A 21,479-nucleotide genomic window follows, 5' to 3' on the forward strand; every position below is an offset into this window, starting at 1 on the left:
ACCCACATACTTGTAATGTATGTGAAGCAAGGCTTGTGACTTTTAGCCACATGCAGCCTACACTACACCCATATTGACTTTTGGCACACACATTTTCTAATGCCAGTCAAGATTGGCAAAATTAGATAACCCTAAAATGTTAAGTATAACAATGGCCATTTATAACTCAATTTCAAAGTAATATATATTATTATTACTAATAATAATATTATTATAAATAATAATCACAGGGTGTAAATCACAGACACCCTTGTGTTACAGCTCAGTGTAAAACTGCCTTTGACGTAAGACTGTCTGCACTGTTTTAGTGAGCACAAAATTCAATACACACATTTATGAGGCTGGAACCGTGTAGTACAATGTTGGCTAATTCTTAATTAGCTAGGTATTAATTAGCGACCCTGAAAAGGATAAGTGGAAGAGAATGGATGGATGGATAGTTCATTTTTTGGAGATAACACAAACTAAGAACGACTAATGCTTTGACACACACCAGTCAAAGGTTAGTGAAGGATAGAGATTTCTAGGGAAATGGGGATCAAAGATACACACACACACACACACACACACACACACACACACACACACACAAAGCATGTACTGTATGCAGTGTGACTGAATGCATTCTTCATTCACACATCTGGTTAAATGTTTTTAAGCTTTCACACATCCTTGCAGCACTGAGGTATTTAACTACCTGTGATCTCAGTTAAGAAAAGGCTCAATGATCCAGGAAGCTCAGATCTGGCTTGTTTCACTGTGTGTGATAAGAAAAGTTCTTAATGTGAGAGGCTTTCTAAATTAGCTTCCCCTGCTCTGTGTGGATTTTGCTTTTTAGCATCTTTCTGCAAAATTTTCCGCCTGTTTCTCTTTCATGTGCACTATTTTGTGCAGTAAGAGCAGACAGCTTTCTTAGGCGAAATGCTCTGATAAACACACATCTAATATATTTATGAGCTTTATGAGGTGTTAATTTGTGAGTGTTGTGTTTATAGCTTTCTGTTTCTCAATGGCAGAAAAAAACATTTTAGGTGTTTTTTGGCAAATAATTTGTACAAAAACTTTAATTTACCACATTGTGTCTGTGTATGTGTGTTTATTGCTTGGTTCTTCATTCTCTTTCCAGTTTTTCCTTGTTTCTTTCTTTTATGCCTTGACTCTAAATAAGCCTCATTTCATTCAAGTTGAAGCCTTTGCCACAATTTAAAATTTGTGACCACATTCTACCATTTCTTTGTGAGGACATAAATGCAGATAGGTTGACCACTTGGATACAAGCCTCCAAGTGGAGGTAACAATAATGCTTCCAATTATAAAAAAGTAGATCTACACTGTAATCACCTGACCTGTGCTGAGATTTGCATGTTTTGTGGATATAACCATCTGCATCACAGCATTTAAGTGGATGCTGCATGATCTGTCACAAGGGACAACCTCCGCTCAGGGCCAATGTGAAGATGGCAAAAACTAGTTTCTCTAGGTGAACTTCAGGACGGCTTCTAAAGCAAGTCGCTCACTATAGTCTCTCATTTTGAAACAGCTAAGTTTACTCGTTAATAGAAAGTAATTGAGGCCTATGTGGATAACACAAAATATCTTAGTGAGGTCTTATACCTTATCCACCTTGATACTGAAGTTAGCTATGCTAACTTCAGTATCAAGTATCAAGTTAGCATTATTTAGAAAGTCACAAATCAGACTAGACCATTCAATAAGTTTGTGTTTTAGTTTTAGTAAATTCAAATCTTTTTTTTTCTTTTTTTTCGTTTATTACTTAACATTAACAGGCTGTGACACTACGGTGTAGTGGTTTACACACACAGTGAAAGATCCACCATTCAATCTCAGAAGGAGATGGTTAAAAAATCTGTCAGTCAGGCTTTCTGTTGTGGTGACCCCCTGTGAATGAGTGAGCAGCTGACGTAGCATTAACCTCCTAAGACTCAAACTCTTTCATGGCATGCATTTTTAATATCCATTTGCTATTTGGGCTGATTGGGACCTAAAAACAAAGAATTACCTTTTTTTTTGGGGGGGGGGGGGGAGATCCACATATGAGGACAATGGCTTTAAATTTCGAGAGAACAGTGCCAGTATAATGTCCTCATATGTGGATATCAGGCCCTTGTAGAGCAAAATTTTGTATTTTGGTCTAGACAACCCAAAATGTGATGTCCACAAATGTGGACGCCAGGTCCTAGGAGGTTAATTAGCTGAAATATGTGTCTATGCATTGCACCCATAGTTTTTGAAAGCAACTTGCTAACCAAAGTTGCTAGCATTGACTGGTAATTTAGGACTTCATTGTTTAAGCCCATCTCTTCAGCCAACTCTCTAGGACCAAAGTCTTTGTGCAGTCATACCTATCACCATCCGTGCCCTTTAGACAGAATGGAGGTTTAAGGCATTTCTGCACTGGCTGCACTGACAAGTGGTATTGTGTGAGTATTCTTAAATAGCATCGTCAGTATAATCTATTTATTGTAAAGAGACATAAACACGAAGTGGATAAATGACAGTTAATCTGTCTGTAGTGAATGGTGTCGAAAAACAACATGTTATGAGTCATATTTGAGAAGTAGCACAGTGCATGTAGAGTATGCACTTTGATCATTTAATACCCTGCAGTGTGTTATCCCCACATGTTCATTGACTTAAAAGCTGTTCCTTTGGCTGATTGCTTTACTTTATTTAAGCTTTACTTAAGTCCTTCAGCTTGATGGTTTCATCCAGCCTAAAACCAAACAAACCTAAATAGGTCATTTTTTATTCTCCTCTTTCATTTTGGTGTTATATGAAAACTGTATGTGGGGCAGGGCACTCCTCACCCTACTCTGCACATGTACCTCTATAATGCTATCAGTAATCACTTGTGGAAGTTGGAAAATGCAGCAGGCAGAAGCTGACATCAGTACAGACCGCAGGCCAGTCCAACAGTCGGCCGCATGTATCTGTTCAATCCTAAACCAAGACGCATATTCATAAAGGACTATTTTCAACATTTAAGCACTTACAGTAACAGAACCCTTCGTCCCCAGTGTCAGAGGATGACTATGGAAGCACAAAACCTGTGTTGCAGCCAGGTTACAGCTGGGGGATCTACCGCAATATGCTTATCTGTCAAATTCCACCAAATCTTATCAAGATAGACAAAAAAATTTGTGCATGTTTCTCTGCCACCGATAAAACGATAAAAGCTGTCTTCAGAACTGGCTTTTGCCAGCTATGGGTTCGTGCAAAGTTTAAACTGCTCCTCTCTGTCGTGATAAATGACATTATATAACTGCATTTTAAATAAATAACATAGACACATAATACAATAAACCAGTCAGAAGCTTAAAGTTTTAAAGTGTTTTCTTTATAAATATTGTATCTCCAAAAAGTATAATGTACTCTGTATTTCGCTTCTTTTAAATTTCTGGGAAACAGTCTCTTAAATACATAGACAAAAAACAAAAATAGGCATTCTGGATATAATCAGGAAACTTTCAAATGTAAATGAAGGAAAACAGAAACAAAACTGCTTATTATCAAGGCAAAACAAAAGTTCTGAATGAAAAAGGCACAAGAGGTACTGTACTAACTCAGTAAAGTGGGCAGTGAGCCTTATATAGATATGGAACCACAAATCCAGTGTTGATGTGAAGTTGTTCAATTGTCACTATCCTCCATAAGTAGCTGGAAAAGCGCCATCTGAGAAAAATGTTTTTGCATGGCTCAGTTATTTTAACAGTGCCTTCATTTTTTGAGTCTTTATGGGGCGTCTTTTTCGGTCAAGTTTTGTTAACATGGTGTCATTTTGTCGTATATCTCACCGCAAGGGCATCATTAAACCCACCGTCCTTTACAAGAAGGTTATGTTAAATTGACATCACATCGATGCTGTCACAATCTGTTGTTTCTGCCAGTCGTGCACTTCAGAACATGAAAATACCATGCAGTAATATTAGTGGTATGTGGTTGTGTTTCGGTCTTGCCAGTATATTTGTAGTGGACTGTGGAAGCATGTGCAAGACGCCTGCACAAATCCCAGTTAAACCCATGGCTTCACAGTGTATCAAAGTCAAATTACAGTCTAACAACAGTGGAATTATAGTGATACTAAAAGTTTAAATGTCCAGGTTTCAAAGCTCTTTCCAAGATTTTGATATGAACAGAATTTAAAAAGTTGAATTTACTTCTTTTTGTCCACCAGCACTGCACACTCCTGCACGTGCATTCAGTCTGTTAGAACAGTAGTTATTTCGTGGTATGTTGCCTGTTCGTCCATCTGGAAGTCTCATTATAAGTGCCAGGCTTGAAGGGAAAGGAGAGAGAAGAGACAGCTTCGTGACAACGGCCCGTCAAACACACACAAACACGCAGCTCTGGTAGGAATAGAGTTGGCCTGTGTCTGTGCCTGCATTGGCTGGCCGGGTTGAGTGAGCCTCTAATCTGTGAATTGAAAACACGATTCCTGGAAAGAAGAAGTCATGCCAGCAGGCTGAGACTGTTATTGTCTTTGTTATTCTGGGGCTGTGTGGAATTGGCAAAAGCAGCATCTCATCAGCATCTATATGAGCCCGCGGATGTTGCGATTTGTGTGTTTTTGTAATGTGTGCGTGAGAATCTGCATACAATCTGTGTCAGATGTGCGACAGTACAGACACCGAACTTAATTGTTCTATTCTCGGCATGTTCTCAGGATGATGTGGCCTGCTATTTTTATCTGTGTGCACAACTGTCCTGGCTGGGAGCGTTCAGTGTGAAGCAGATTTTGCTGATGGAACCGGCCAATAAAGCGAAAGCTGTTTTCTGACAGATTTGTTTCCCACAGAGTTGATAAGTACCTTTCACTTGCTGACTGACTTTCTGTTTAACATCTGAGGTTCTGCTGATGCGCTTATTAAATTACTTGGAGAAAGAGACACATTTAAACCAGCCTAAAAATTTCAACGATGGCAGTGTTGTTTGATTTGCAACCTGCTCTGTTGTTTTCTCACTGCTGTTTGTCAGTCTCTCAGTCTGTTAGTAGGTGGGAGCAGAAACAATCAAGCCAAATTTCCTGAAACTTGGTGGAGAATAGGACTGGGTGATATGACCCAAAATTCATATCTTGATATTCTTTAGCTGGATGGCGATATACGATATATATCTTGATATTTTTTAAAGCCATAAAGTAAGAACAAAAAGAGAGTTCTTAGTCAAAGCTGTGTCCCAGATCTCACACAGGCACTTTTATTAACATACAGCACAGATGTACATGAAAAAATTACTCAGAAATAAATTATCAGCATTTATTAAATAATAATGCTCCATAAATAAAATAAAGCAATGTTGTTTTTGTGCATAAGAAAAAGCTCACAATTGTAAACTAAAAGACGCTGAGCATAATAACAAAGACAGGCAGATTTCACAGCTGCTCTGGTCCCAAGTTCTACTGCGTAACTGAAAGCCTGGAGTTTGAAATCCTCTTTGTAACCATGTCTCTTACAGGCGCCATTTGTGGTCCTTATACACACACAATACGGTAATATTACGTTGAAGACAATCCATCAAGCGGTGCGGCTTTGTAGCTTACCAAAGTCATAGTGAAACATTTTTTGACAGATTGCTGAGCGCCGTGTACCACATAAAATCGGTTCATGTTCAGTAAGCACAACCAGAATTCATACATTAGGCGCACTGTCGATTTTTCAGAAAATGAAAGGATTTTAGGCATCAACGTGTTAGCGGTTACCTCGAGAGGCAAACTTGTGGCTCCACAAGTATAATTATAACGTAACATAGACTATATCGATATAAACGATATTGTCACATCTCATATCTTGTATAAAAATATATCGATATATTTAAAAACTCGATATATCGCCCAGTCCTAGTGGAGAAGTACAAATTTGGGCCGTACAAGAAGACATTAACTTCTGGTGCAGATCTGAATTGGTTAATATTTGATAAAACCATATATTTTTTGATGAATGTCGTTGTGAATTTACATATGATGCAAAAGTTGCGATAGGCCCCCCAAGTGCAGTTCAGTTTATTGTTATTTGAATTTGAATGAATTATCATTCTAATCTAAGTAGTTTTATGTAGCTATAATGTATTTACCTTTTTCCAAGCATCGATTCAGTATCATAAACTGTTTTGGCTGTCAACACATAGATTCTAAATTTGGTTAAGTAATCAAATATATAAACAAGGGAAAATTTGATTGTAGAAACTAATAATCACTTGTGGAAAAAAGCCTCCCCTCTAGTATCACTCTGTCAGCGGACTGGCACAGAGGCTGGATATTCATCAGAAAGGCTGTTAGCCACAGCGTTGCTAAGGAGTTAATTAAAGGAGCACTGTCCATACACAACACCGCAAACAGTATGAGCTTGTGCAATGTAAATTCTAATGGGCTAACCTCACTAAGAAAAAGTTTGCAAACCAATTGCCTTAAAAACGCAAGTGGAATAGAAAATTTATGTTGTAACAAAAGAAACTACAGACTACTTCATAATTTAAGTCAGATGTACTCTTGTGTTAGTAAATACTAGTTGTTTAGAACAGTAATTCTGAGTAATGTGAAAGTACCTGCAACAGATGATTTCTTAGTTGTATTTGCTTGAACAAGCGTCTCATTTATTTTTTAAAACTATGCAAACTGATTGTTTTAGAAAGAGCTCATGTTGTCAAGGGCTTCAGAAATCCATAGAAATAAATAAAAACAGCTCCATTCTCCTAAAAGAGTCGCATATATAAAATAGAGTGGCGGTATAAATGTGACATTTTTTAGTTTTGTAACATCATTTGTAGATGAGGTGCAGAGAACAGGTTTAGTTGGTACTTTTTACATATAAAAAGTCACGAACTATAATTTAATATAATTAATGTGGGACTTAAAACCATTTCATTAGACTGTACAGACATTTATATAGTTAAATTCTTGAGAGCATCCAATTAAATACCTACTTAAAAAATTATGGCAGTCGCCCCTGAACCAAGGTGGTGAGCATCTGGGAGTCGACACTCTCAATAGACCTCAGGCCTCGTCACTCTCAAAGCCTGTCTAAAAGCTAACAAAAGCAACAGCTGATCAGTTATTAGAAAACTGCTCACAGTACCCATTTATACATTTAAAAAAAATCCAATGTTTTAACTATTTAAACTAAAGATAAAAACAAAAAGGGGTCATTTGTATATGAATGAAGTCAACTGTGATTTGCTACATTCTGTTTTGGAGAAATTGTCCCTCCCTGTTTTACAAAAAGAAAAATCAATCAATGACAAAACAAGAGAGGAGTAAAAGTTAGGAGGCCTCCAAATCTGTGTGATCAGCGTCAACCTTTTCATTTAACGCCTGATAAAACCTACAATTCAATAGGAAACTTCCCCACAGCTTCTTTAATATGTAAAGTTAAAAACTTAGCAGTGCTGCAGACATCAGGAAGGTCATCATCACGTAGAACATTGTGACTTTGCAGCACTTCCTGTCACATCTCTCTTATAGAACAAATAGAGAACAAAATTAAGAACCATTCAAACTTGCAAAGACAATAAAAGGCCATCATGTGACTGTATAGTTGCTGACTGAAGGAGGGAAATCTACAGGTTTATCATTATTAACAGCAGTGAAGAATACTGTACCAGCTTATAAACTGTTGCAGACTTATAACTTAGGCTGTGTGCGTATATACACTTCCCCCTTCTTCATTTCTGAGTTGTTGGGTTTTTGTTTTTGCATATTTGTCATATTCAAATGTTTTGGATCAAATGACTTTAATATTAGTGAAAGGAAACAAAATCAAATAAAAAGTGCAGCTTTTAAAATAATGATTTCATTCATTAAGGGAAAAACAATGTCTGAACTTACCCGGCCCTGTGTCAGAAGGTAACCAGAACAACTGGTTGTGCCAGTCTTGGCATCCTGCACATTCACATTCACACCATCAGTCTCTGAAGCAAACACTCTAATACAGACAGTCTTTCTTATTCTTGGATCTGTGAGAGCAGAAGTCTTACTTGGTCATCTCAGGCACACACTCTCACTGTCAGCACAGCAGCTTCATCCAACTGCTGATCAGACTTTGATCTTATGAGGGGCAGCCTTGTGTGCAAAAGTCCAAGAATAAAAATATCAATCTGGAAATGAATAATAAGGTAACCTTTATATTTTTGTCTTATCAGTATTACTGTGATGTAGGATAAAACCCAGATAACACCCATGCAGAGCGCTATCCACCTGAGAAAAGCTAAAAAATAAAAATAAAAAAATTCAATGTGTATTGAATGGAACATTAAAGCAGATTTCCCAGTTCTGGGTATTTTGTTCATATTATTAGGCGATTATTATCCACCCACTGGCCGACTTTACTGCAGCTCCTTTTTTGTTCCAATATATGTTTGCTATTTTACATATTTTAGCCAATACACTGAACTGAAATGCAAGCAAAAGATGGTAACTAAGCTACAACATAATGTTGTTAAGTGATTAACGACAGTCTGCTGACTGGATTACTGGAAAATACAGATGGTGCTTTAAACCTTGTTGTGATGTTTTATGATAATCAGCTGACCACTAAAGACCAATAGAAGACATCAAATGACAGACCCGTGTCATTCACAGCTCTAATCTTCTCCTTTTTCCCCTGGCTGTTCCACATCATTTTAGATTCCAATTAAAAACTTATTTTTTCTCTTTCCCATCTGCCTCGCTCGTGTCTTCCCCTTTTACCTCTCTCTTCCTCTTCATGCTGCTGTCAGTTCCTGTAAGCAGACAGGCCTGTGTTGTCTTTGGGCCACGCAGGGCAAAAGCCGCCTGACTCACGAGCTCTCGGCTGTTGAGAGGGAGAATGTCACTGAACATTGGGTTGCCTTCACGTTACACAAGCGCACACACGCAACAAACAAACATACGGGGGGGGGGGGAGTGCACGTGCATACTCACAGAACACAGATAGTACTCACACAGAGCAAGCCAAGCAAATCCCACATCACACATGCACACGGTCACGCTGGGCCGTGGCTATTTTTAGCCTGGCTGCTCGTACGCAGAGTCATATTCAACAGGAAATCCACAGGATGGCTGTGTATGAAGACGCGGCATATTTTGGCGTGTTGTGATTGACCACTGCTGTTGGACAGAGATTGATTCATGCTGTCACCTCTGACAGGTCGAGGATGGAGGGACAAACCGGTGTCAAAGTGAAATGCGGTGTCAAATGTGTCAAGTGTTGGAGTCAACCTCTGTCCCTCTTTTTTTTCTTTTTTCTTTTTTCTTTTTTTTCAGTGACCCCAGTCGATCAAATCTGTACACATAAAAATGCAGATTTAAGTGTCTCATTACAATAAAGATATTCAGACACAGTGAAGTTCTGGACAGACAGAGGTCCAGAACAGATTAGGTACCCTAAGCCTTTAAGTGATAGTAACTGAAGCGTTATTTAAAAAGGCTTTACTTGTGCCAACTCTTTTAACCTAACCTTTAATTTCAAAAATTCTTAAAAGTGTATCTGTATCATCTTCAGCTTCAGTTTATGAAAGTTTCATTTTTTAGTAATTCTTCAGTAAAAATGTACTGTAATGATGTAATGTAACAATCTAACTTTTTGGATAAAAACTCTGCTTTAATGTTCCCAGCAGATGAGCCCCAGATTGAGTTTTACTCCATTTACTTCCTTGTTCTTCCCGTTTGGATCCATTTTGAATCGTTCATAGTTGCTTATTTTGTCCAGATACAATCTGTAATTGGAACAAAATGCAGTTTCTTACAATTCCTTATTTGAAATGTTTCATCCTGCAAAACTTCTGCTCTTCATTTACCCATTGCCAAGATGAGTCCTGATCTTGTAGCTCTATTCTTTCTCTATTATTACACCTACTTAACTCAGGGTGAATGTGCTCAGAGCTGACTGAAGTAATTCTGTCAGCTCTCTCTGTTCCTTTCTGCAACCAAAAATACTGAGCTCTTATTAAAGCTCTTATTAAACTCAGAGTTTATCTTTAAACTCAGAGTTTGTCGAACATGCTGTCTGGAATTGGCCCCAGGTTATGTTCCAGATTAGAAACCAGTGCATATGGTATCACTTCATCACCACGTTTGTGGATCCTTTTGTGTGTGTAGAGTCTACAGGGTCTATGTCTGTGTTTTTTTTAATAGCATCTAAAGTCTCTATGATGAACAGATTTCAAATTCTTCTTGATTATTGTTTTTATCCATCCATTCATTTTCTTCCGCTTATCCGGGTCTGGGTCGCGGGAGCACCCCCCACAGGACACCCCAAGGGACACGTTCGAATGCCTTCTCCAAGTTCACAAAACACAGAATCTTTTCGAGGCAGTCCGAAAGTCCTCTCCGAACTCCGCCCACACCCGAGTTTTTGCTTCCGCCACCGCCCGCGCCGCATTCCGCTTGACCTGTCAGTACCTATCAGCTGCCTCCGGAGTCCCACAGGCTAACCAAGCCTGGTAGGACTCCTTCTTCAGCTTGGTGGTTCCCCTTACCTCTGGTGTCCACCATTGGTTCGGGGATCTGGTGATACGATTACGAAATCGATCATCGACCTGTGGCCTAGAGTGTCCTGGTGCCACATGCACTTATGGACACTCCCATGTTCGAACATGGTGTTCATTATGGCCAAACTGTGGTTTGCACAGAAGTCCAATAACAAAACACCGCTCGGGTTCAGATCCGGGAGGCCGTTCCTCCCAATCACGCCCTTCCAGGTCTCGCTGTCATTGCCCACAGAAGCACTGACGTCTCCCAGTAGGACAACAGAGTCCCGCTCGGCGCATAAGCACAAACAACGGTCAGGACCTGTTCCCTGTCCTGAAGGCGAAGGGAACGTTTTTATTGTTTTTACCACAAACAATTTTGAAACAGCAGTATAATGCTAAAAATTCAACCTATTTTTACTTACTGACTGTAGACCAAAACATACCATGTTTTAATTCAGTTTTTACATTTATACTTTTAAACTGTTAAAAGTTTAGACTACCAAGACAATAGCTGAGAAAATAAAAACTAAAACTGTCTTTTAAAATTTAATCTAATTATTCTTAGCAACAGAGCAGCTTTTTGAAGACATTTATTAGTAATTGTTCAGATGCTACCAATGCAACCCCATTCATATGAATGCACAGGCGAAACCCTGAGTTAGCTTAGCGAATTGCTAATCAGCTGGGGTTTTTTTGTTTGTTTGTTTCTTTTTTCTGCATTTGGCTCTTTTGCCATCAGAATTATTGTCTAAAGGCGAAGAAAGATGCCCAACGGATTTACTTTACCAAATTGACCATCCCAGCCTTGCCGTAATGGTCCATTTGATTCACCTTTTATTGTTTATTTTATTTTCACTTGCTGAATACGGGACAGACTTGACTGGGGGAAAGAAAGGGAGAAAGAAAGAGGGAAAGAGAAACAGCTGAGAAGAGGGACGGGGGAGAAGGGCAAAAAACAAAAACCAACAGAATGGGCAGAAATAAGAAATGCATCTATCGATCACCTGGGTCACCTGCTGAGAAAGAAAAAAGAAAACAAGCAGAAGAGAACAAGAGTAATAGAATAAACAGCATCACAATGATATATGGGAATATGACAGTAAATACTAAATATTAAACATTATTGTGCAGCACATAAGATCAACAGAACACAGTGTGCTTTGAGGTAGGAGCCAAAAAGGGTGTAGTTTGTGGGTGTGATCACCCGTGTGTACACCTGTGAGCATGGACGCGCTTATATTTAAAAGGTTCCTACATGTAATGATCTGCTAGAGGGTGTGGGGGGGCAACTGCCCCGTCCTCCAGGGCATGAAGCAGGTATGGAGGAGATCAAAACTCCAGACATCCAGAGGCCCCCAGAACACAAGAGACCAAGGAAGACCAACAGAGGGGCAGCTGCGCCACTGTCCCAGTAAGAGCTGAGGAGAGTCCCAGATGAGGGCTCACTCAGCAGCCGCGGAACAGAAGCCAGGGGGAGTTGCAGTGACGTGCCCGTGAGCTCCGCCGGCAGCCAGCTGTGCCTGAGTGACCGAGCCCCAGGCCGAGAGGCCGGGGGCACCCCACCCCCGAAGTGGCCCGAGCGAGCCCCAGGCTCCAGGCCCCGATAAGCGGCCGCCAAGGAGTGAGCAGGTGTGTACCCGGACGCCCATCCCCAGACACAAAGAACCACCAACGCACCGACACCTGAGGAAGTCCGCCACTGGCAGGGGAAGTGGTGGTGGGGGGAGATAGGCCTCCAAACCTTGGAGGGCCTGAGATGTCCCCAGAGAGGTGGCGTCTGATACCCAACCTGACATATAGACACAGACATACAGGCACACACAGACACAAACATCCATTCCCACCCTCATGCTCTCATATGCACTTACTCCACACTCAACCAACGTGGAGACAGACATAAAGAGACGCTGTACACACGATCACACTCCCCAAGCGTACTCTACGAACCGGGTCTAGGTACCCTTGCCCCTGGAGGGGGAAACTGCACCCAGACCCAGGTGGTGTTACCCTTTTCCCTGCGGTGGGGGGGGGGCAGACCGCCCCGACTCCGCAGCAGCAGGGCGGCCCCACATTCCAGAATTGCTAACAATGTTCCCAATGTTAGAGTAAGTGAATCCAGACAATGGAACGATGCCCAATCTATGTTAAACTCACTAGAACAGGTCTCTGCCAATCACTTCTTGATATCAGATACCATCCCACAAAACTTGGATAAAATGTAATGTGGGTGATCAAACCTCCAGCCTCGCAACCATTCAGGGCATCTGTCTCAGCTTACATGAGATTATTTGCAGAAGTAGGGGACTAGTGATTGTATTCAAATCCTGTTTCCAGTGTCAGCAGTCGCAGTCTGATTCTCTCTTTTGAGGCATAGACATTTGTCAAAAGCTTCAACAGTCTTGTTCTGTGTGCTGATTTATTGTCAACCAAGAATATGTACAAGACTTTGGTGAGTTCAGATTGTCATGTGGTTTAAATTTATGTTTTGCTGAGATTTGTGACATGCATATTTTCTACATTTTTGCTGTTTAACATGTTCCCAAGTTAAACTGTAAAACTTATGTCACCAACTGTGACAATTAATCCTTTAGCAGCGTTGTCATCAGCTTTTAATGAGTCTGTGCTTCACAATCAGCATTAGGACTGTAATCTGAGTCCCTCTGAATTTGTGCTTCTTTGATTTCTACTTGTACTGATCTGCTGGATGTGGTGGCTTCTTTTAGGATAAAAGCTTTAAGCCAGTGATGGATCCATGCAAGAAGATGGCAAAGGGATCATGAAGTGTGCTTCTATATTTTAAGAAACTTCTTACTTGTAATACCAGAGAGCTATTAGACCTCTTAAAGAAAAGATTTCTACTATCAGCACTTTTTTCTCTGGTCTTCGATCATGCTGCTTCTCCTGTATGTCCATTGTCTTTGAGAATTTCCTCCCCTTTAACTGAAATAGATCAGCATCCCACCCCATCATCAAAGATGTTTTTAATACCCTTGGGCCATGTATTGTTGACCTGATTTACTCCTCCCTGATATCTGGCTGTGTCCTGGCTGCTTTTAGACATGCTGTAGTACAACCTTGAAACCCAAGTAACTTGGATTCTTCCTTCCTCTTTAATTCCATGCCCATTTCTGAATCCCCTTTTCTACCAAAGGACTTTAAAAAGGTAGTTTTTAACCAACTACAACCATGCCTGGATTTATTTGAAATTTCTAAGAAGTTCCAGTCTGGTTTCATATTATGACATGGAAACAGACCTTTTAAGAGTTTTTAGTGTCCTGCTTTTAACTGTTGATTCTTGTGTTCTTGGATCTGACTGCTGCATTTGACACCGTAGAGCGTAGCATTCTAGCATTTGATCAACAGATTAGCTCTGTTGTTAAGACAAACTTTTTTCAATTAAGCCTTCTCAGTAAGGTGAAGTACTGCTTCCCTCCATGTTACTCTGAGACAGTAAAAGGCACCTTCATTACTTCTCAGTTAGACTATTGTAATTCTTTGGATGTCAGCCCTGATCAGTCGCTACTTCTTGCCTGGAGGCTATACAAAATGCAGCAGCTCAACTTAAAGGAAAGACCAGCCTTCCGGGCTTCCTGCATTGGCTTCCAGTCCCTTCATGATCCAGTTTTTCTTCTTACTTTCAAGACAAGTGCTGCCAGACACGTGGCAGCACTTCTGCTATCATTTTGTTCGTAGTTAACAAAAAAAATGCAGACATAAGTGTACACATTAGTTTTTGACTCCTAGTGAAAATTGTTTTCTTTACAAATGACTCTCTTACTGAACTAACACTTTAACATGTTTGTGCTTGCTGCTTATATTACTTTCATATTAAATAATTTGCACTCAACAATAAACAAATACACCCTAACAAAAAAATTCAAGGGCCAAATTGCATTATCTTTCTTCACGTCAATATACAGGCCGCAAGTAGGGGCGATGTTGGCCGCAAGTGGTCCCCAGACCGTGGGTTTGAGACCTGTGGTTTAAAGAAATTACAAGAAAGCTTGCCTAAGAGAGTTTGTGCTGTCTTAACAAACAAATGTGTACTTTCAAGCTCTTTAGAATTGTCACTGCACCTATTTCCTGTTTTCCTAGCAAATTATAAAGAAACTCTGTGGATATACATTTCATAGGAACAAATGCATATCCACACATTACTGATTTAGTGTTTAGTGCTTTATTGTGATTCTATAAGTACGTAGACCTGGGCCCAGAACAGAGCCCTGTGGGATACTGGGACAAACTGGTAGTGGAGAGCAATGTCAAATTTAACAAAGTTAAAAAAGAAAGTTTTGTTAAGTTTTGTTAATGGTGTTAAATGGCTTCCGTATATCCACTTATAAATGCAATCCATTATTACTCAAGTACATGCAAATTGAGCACTGGAGGAAAAATCTTGGGCTGCTCTACCACCCTTTAATTTACAGGCTGAAGTTTTGATTTTAGTCTTTTTTAACTTGTTGCAGTTAGGGCTGGGCCATATCATACCGTTCACGGTAATACTGGTATAATTTTGGGCAACGATAGAAAAATGAAATATCACGATAGAATATGGGTAAAACGCGCATGGGCAGTGCCTTTGTTTTCATACGTACATGTCGGAAAAAGCATGGCGGCGAAAGCAAATCGTTGAATGAAACGGATGAACCAGAATTGGTTTGTAAAAATGCTGCAACTTCAGTGTGGAACTGGTTTAGCTTTCGTCCGTCAGATACACAACAAAGCACTATTTTTGGTAGCGCATGCTAGCGGGCCGTCGTTATTATTTTTTGGAAAATACGGCACACTTAAAATCAATCCTTTGATTTTTCTGAAAATCGACAGAGCCCCTTATAATCCCGTGTGCCTTATGTATGAACTCTGGTTGTGTTTGCTGACCTCGAAACGATTTTATGTACACGGCGCTTGAAAATCTGTCAAATGTTTTAGTACAACTTTGCTAAGCTACGAAGCCGCACCGCTTGATGGATTGTCGGAGCATTACCGCTATCGTAGTCAGGAGCCTGGCGGAGTGATACGTACTGTGCTTTAACATAATATTACCGTATTGTGTGTGTATAACTTCTTTTAATTTTTGTGGATATTATACATGGTTATGCTGAGGATATGTCGGCCAGTTTCCACTGGAAATGCCTTTTGGTTAAACTGTCAGCGAGGAATTTGCATTTGCACTGTTAAATTTTTATATAACTTTAATACACATAAAAAACAGCTGCTTGTTTAAGTGAAAATACATTGATGTTTTTTTTCACTAATAAAGTTGTGGAGTTGTAAAGTATTTTGTCTAGTGTCAATTGTGTGTGTGAATGTGTGTGTGAATGGGTGGATGACTGGATATGTAAAGCACTTTGGGGTCCTTAGGGACTAGTAAAGCGCTATATAAATACAGGCCATTTACCATTTTCATTTGTCAATTATATTGTCAGTTATATCGTTATCGCAAATTTTCAAATGTTTATCGTGATAAATATTTTTGGTCATATCGCCCTGCTCTAGTTGCAGTGTGTTTCTGTTTCCAGCGTTTTCATTTTAAAAAGAAGATCATAAACCTATGAAGCAAACATCTTTCATTAGAAAGAAAGAGAAAGAGCTTGTACTGAATTTTTAGGTTTGAAGTGTTTACCTGTACTAAACATATTGTGGCACTAGTTATTAGGAATTTTCAACATTCAAGTATAATGACTGGTTTTCTCAATTCACATTTCCATGAATGATTTTAATTATGACCACAGTCTTAAACCAAGAGGAAACGGTTAAAGTGAGTTACTTTAAAATGAAAAACAGACTACCGCTCTGCGTGCTGTTATAATTTTTTTGTGTGCTTTAAAAATTTCTTTGTCGTTTTCCTTCCTGTGGGTATATTTATTCATAATTGCCATTTGAGATTCTTCTCTGACTTTAATTGCAAATCGCTAACAGACAAAAGCTAGACTTAAAAACGATGGAACCGATCATGGGAAATGAGTGTTCAATTGCCTTATCTTTGGATTTCAACAGTTGCCTTTGTTTGAAGTCACTGTAGTGCAACTTCTTTTTCTTAATTTCTCTCCCTATTGGATATTAAATTCAGTCATCCTTTGGACCTGTATCTGTGTTTGATTGTATTTATATGTTTATTTGTCTTTGTTTGGCTGATGAGCTATTTCATGAGGCCCTCAGGGTATCTTCCTTGAGCTACAGTCAGTATTTAATTGCTCAGATTTTGCCTCCTTTCACTGTTTCAGCATGTGTAAGTGATTTTTCCCCCTCTCTCGCTGCAGCAATCCATGAGTTCCCCAGGGATTACTTCACCAACAAGCAGCGCGTGGAAGGAGCAGTGGGTCTGCACGTGCTTTGCGTGAGTGTCACCTGCAGCACACTACATGGACACTTGAATGTTTTGGAGTTAAAGTTGTTGCATATCCAAAGTAGTTCTAGCTTTCTTCTTTTCAGTGGCTTTAAATGCTTTAAAATAGATTGTCTTCCATTTGAATGGGTCTTAATTTTTTTTGTCACATCTCTGAAACTTTCAAACTCACAAACTGAGTGTTTACCCCTGCTATGTATTTGCATCATGCAATTCAACAGGACCATTAACCTTCCTGCCTTCTTGGGACCTTTTTGTGCCACTGCTATGTGTTAAATGGCTGCCATTTCCACTGTGTTCAGTGGAATATAACCAAACTTGCCACAGGATAGTTTTTACCTGTCAATGTTAATATTCCAGTGTGAATTCCTTAAATCAGCCTAAAATGGCTGAGCAGCAGAAATCCCCACACCCATCACCCTGGGGACCATTTTCTGCCCATTGACTTCCATTATAAACGCTATTTTTCATCCCCAAATTATCATTATATGATTTTATTTTTTCTTCTTTTCTTGGATGTCAATGAAGACTCAGGGCCTTGAAGTTTTAATTTTTAAATTGCAAAAAAAATGCAAAAAAAATAATGGCAGGTCAAAATGTATGTTGGTGCCAATCTTTGGTCCATCTAAAGGCCTACTTATAATGACAATCACATATTACTTCAACTGGTTTTTTGTGGAAATATTTAGTTTCGTTTTTTGTTTTTTGGGGCTTATAACACAGGGCGCTCATGTAATAACACTGGGATTTGAAGGGTTAAAACAACGACAATATAATTAAAACTTTACATGAATATTTCAGGGAGAAGTAGTTTTACAAGGTTGGCTAATTTAAAGTGGAATAAAATATGGATATATGGTCTTTTTATGGCGTTTTTGGGCGTGGCTGAGAATGGTCCCTAGGGTGATGGGTGTGAGTTTTTTAAAGGATGGCAGGAGGGTTAAGGTTGTGGGGGTTTTTCAGGCAGGTTTGTTTCTGATCCACATGGAGATAAGAAAGGTAGATAATGTTGTGTAGGCAGAAGACTGAAGGATTCAGCTTAATGATTTTAGCCTTGAAGATACAAAAACCTCTTTACTTAGCCTCGTGAGGAATTAGTGAGACCACACGGGCTGCCAGGATAGTACTGTACCGCTAGAAACACTGAAGTTCATTAGAAGAAGAAGGAGGACTTTGCTAGTTAGCCTTCATGTAACAGTTTATGCCTGCCATTGTTGTCTGTTGACAATGATGTCACAACTGCTGGTTTATGGTGTGCTTTGAGGTCTTTTTGCAGTAGTTTCTCATGCTCTTCCCAACTTTTGTCAGTCTGGGAACACAATTGTGTGAACTCTGTATCAGTGTACTCTTTGGTATATCAATGCATAAGCAAAGAGATTGTGAGATGGCAGAGGATTGTTGTGTATCAGGGCGGGATGAAAGGTACTGCTGAAAAAAAAACCCGCTAAAATATCTTTGGTTGTTTGTTTTTTTAATTACTTTACTTTCAGCAGCTATGAAGACCAGACCACATCTGCAACTGCTTGCAGTTAGTTGCAAGTTTCAGTATCATGGAGTCACTCTGCGTTCAATTTGCAATTGAATGTGGGTCAACTTGCCCATTCCATGCATTTACATGCAGTCTGTTTGGGATACCTGTGACATTACCTGCGATAAATTGATGAACTTGTAAATCTGTTTCCATTTACATGCTCAGAAATTTACAATGAATTTTTGAAGCTGCTGCTATATAAATTCATAACGTCTTCTGGTTAACAGTGACGTAGTTGGTCCACAACAGTGATTTAATTGCAAACTGACATAAGTGTTTAGCAGCCTAGAAACATGGCAAGGTTTAGCCTTGTTCCATAGAAATAAATTCAAGCATGTTTTACAGAAGTACAGATGTGCTAGACTGTTCTGGGAAGATTATTGCTGAACTTTTGACCAGCTGTTCCCAGCTACTTTCAGCTTTTATGCTTTACTAAGCCCCACCAATCTTTGGCTGAAGTCTGGAAGCAGAGTATTGTTAAATACGTAAGTAAGCGCATTTTCCAACAGTTCCTTGGCAAACTGATGAGTTTTAGTAATATGTCGGTGTATTATTTTATCTGCTTGTAACTCTTTGCTGGGCTTTCAGGTTTAGTCTCAGCAAACATCAAGTAAATGACAACAGAAGCTGAGATTAAACTGCAAACAAAGAAAATAGAGCACAAATGTTTTTTTGTTTTTGTTTTTTCAGCAGGGGGTCTTATCCAGTTGTAAGTGTATACTGTTCTTCACCTGTGTGTCTTTGGCCATCTGCAGGCAGTCTACATGTTCTATGCTCTGGCGTTGGTGTGCGATGACTACTTTGTCCCCTCGCTAGAGAAGATATGCGAGGTAACAAACATTGTAGACTGTAACTGCACTGCTGCTGCACTAACATCACACACTCTTACTGCCACGCTGTGATGCTTAGAATATCTTTCTCTCCCCTCGTCCACCAGCGTCTGCATCTGAGTGAGGATGTTGCAGGAGCGACCTTCATGGCAGCAGGCAGTTCAGCGCCTGAACTGTTTACCTCTGTCATTGGTGAGACAGAGACATACACACACACACATTTTAGATATAATTTAGCTGTACAGCCATTAATAGTACAGTTTGATAATAGCATACTAATAGTGAGGCAATAATTTGTTAATAAAGGGGTTAAAAGTAAATACATATTTAGAGATAATTTATAGCAACTATAATACGGTGTTTACACATTTTCACATCTGAGCTTATACTGAGTTGATATTTTACTTCAACTTAGCTTATTCTGTCGGCTTATTATCTAGCTAATATAACATTGTTGCCAGTTTTTAATCCAGATATTGGGCAGATATTACCACTGTTACAGCTCCAGCTGGAATCCTTTGCATCTGACTCCACTCTAATAGAGTATTCAATTCAAATTTATTTATACAGCGCAAAATCACAACAACAGTCACCTCAAGTTGCTTTATGTTGTAAGGTAGACCCTACAGTAATACATGCAGAGAAAAAAATGACCTCCTATGAGCAGCACTTTGGTGACAGTGGGAAGGAAAAACTCCCTTTTAACAGGAAGAAACCTCGGACAGAACCGGGCTCAGGGAGGGGAGGCCATCTGCTGCAACCGGTTGGGGTGAGAGAAGAGGGTCTTTTTTGTTTTGGTTTGGTGGGTTTGAAGTACCATAGCTAACACTGGCAGCAGGGCTGTCAAAATATGCTACTCTGATACTAATTGATACTAAAAATTCCTTGGGTTAGATCTCAACTGCAACAGTGCCGTCTTCACCTCCTCCTGCTAACACAGAACTTCCTGCAGAACCACTGCAGACAGCTGAATGCACGATTTCAATTTCATTGTGAACACCTAGGAAACAGCACAACTTTGCGAGGCATTTTAAAGACTGCCACTCTGGTCTTGTTAAGAACTTCTTGAGGTCAGTAACGTGCCCATTTCAACAATGTTGAAGTATTAAACAGTTATCTTAAATGCTAACCTGTCCAACACACATATTGTCGTCATTTACATAGCCATTTAACTATTAGCAGTTACCCATCTGTTACGTTATCATTAAGGTAGCAGCTAGCAGCTATGGCTAATAATAAAATCATAATGCTAACGTGGGAGCTTGGCAGCAAGCGTCATCAGTCCTGGTGATTACTCACTCCAGTGAGCAATTTTAACGTGATAAAATCTGTCTGTGTCTAACAACTGTGACTCTCTTAAAGTCTCAGACTGAAGCTGAGAATGATCTGCCAGCAAGGCTATTGGATTTTAAATTTTGATTTTGTAATTGTTTTCCTCAGTTGTTACAACAATGGTGTTGAATACTGAGTGTTTTCCATCCATCCATCCATCCATCCATCTTCTTCCGCTTTATCCGGGGCAGGGTCGCGGGGGCAGCAACCTAAGCAGAGAAGCCCAGACCTCCCTCTCCCCAGCCACCTCCTCTAGCTTATTCGGGGGAACACCAAGGCGTTCCCAGGCCAGCCGAGAGATATAATCTCTCCAGCGTGTCCTGGGTCTGCCCCGGGGCCTCCTCCCGGTGGGACATGCCCGGAACACCTCGCCCAGGAGGTGCCCAGGAGGCATCCTTGTCAGATGCCCGAACCACCTCAGCTGGCTCCTTTCGATGTGGAGCAGCAGCTGCTCTACTCTGAGCCCCTCCCGGATGGCTGAACTTCTCACCCTATCTCTAAGGGAGAGGCCAGCCAGCCTTCGGAGGAAGCTCATTTCTGCCGCTTGTATCCGCGATCTTGTTCTTTCGGTCACTACCCATAGCTCGTGGCCATAGGTGAGGGTAGGGACGTAGATCGACCGGTAAATTGAGAGCTTCGCTTTTACACTCAGCTCCCTCTTCACCACGATGGACCGGTGCAGCGTCCGCATCACTGCGGCCACTGCAAGAATCCATCTGTTGATCTCCGGCTCCCTTCTCCCATTACTCGCAAACAAAACCCCGAGATACTTGAACTCCTCCACTTGGGGCAGGAACTCATCCCCGACCCGGAGTGGGCTCTCCACCCTTTTCCGGCTGAGAACCATGGCCTCAGATTTGGAGGTGCTGATCCTCATCCCCGCTGCTTCACACTCGGCTGCAAACCGTTCCAGTGCGAGCTGGAGGCCCTCACCCAATGAAGCCAACAGAACCACATCATCTGCAAAAAGCAGAGA

At 40.3% G+C, this 21,479-nt stretch overlaps 1 protein-coding gene across 4 annotated transcripts in view; it reads left to right on the top strand.

Moving 5' to 3' along the window:
- LOC146656104 (sodium/potassium/calcium exchanger 3-like) overlaps positions 1–21,479 on the top strand; it is a 142,860-nt gene that overhangs the window by 107,321 nt on the left and 14,060 nt on the right. For all 4 annotated transcript variants that reach the window (XM_085428990.1, XM_085428993.1, XM_085428992.1 and 1 more), the window contains 3 exons: positions 16,725–16,801; positions 19,097–19,171; positions 19,279–19,363. In XM_085428990.1, coding sequence (XP_085285116.1) covers positions 16,725–16,801; positions 19,097–19,171; positions 19,279–19,363 — 237 coding nt within the window. The remainder of the gene's footprint in view (positions 1–16,724; positions 16,802–19,096; positions 19,172–19,278; positions 19,364–21,479) is intronic.

The sequence above is a fragment of the Rhamphochromis longiceps genome, linkage group LG13, assembly GCF_057381845.1.
Source record: "Rhamphochromis longiceps isolate RC_006_pf linkage group LG13, R_longiceps_female_GT1.1, whole genome shotgun sequence".
In the NCBI taxonomy this organism is placed as follows: Eukaryota; Metazoa; Chordata; class Actinopteri; order Cichliformes; family Cichlidae; genus Rhamphochromis; species Rhamphochromis longiceps.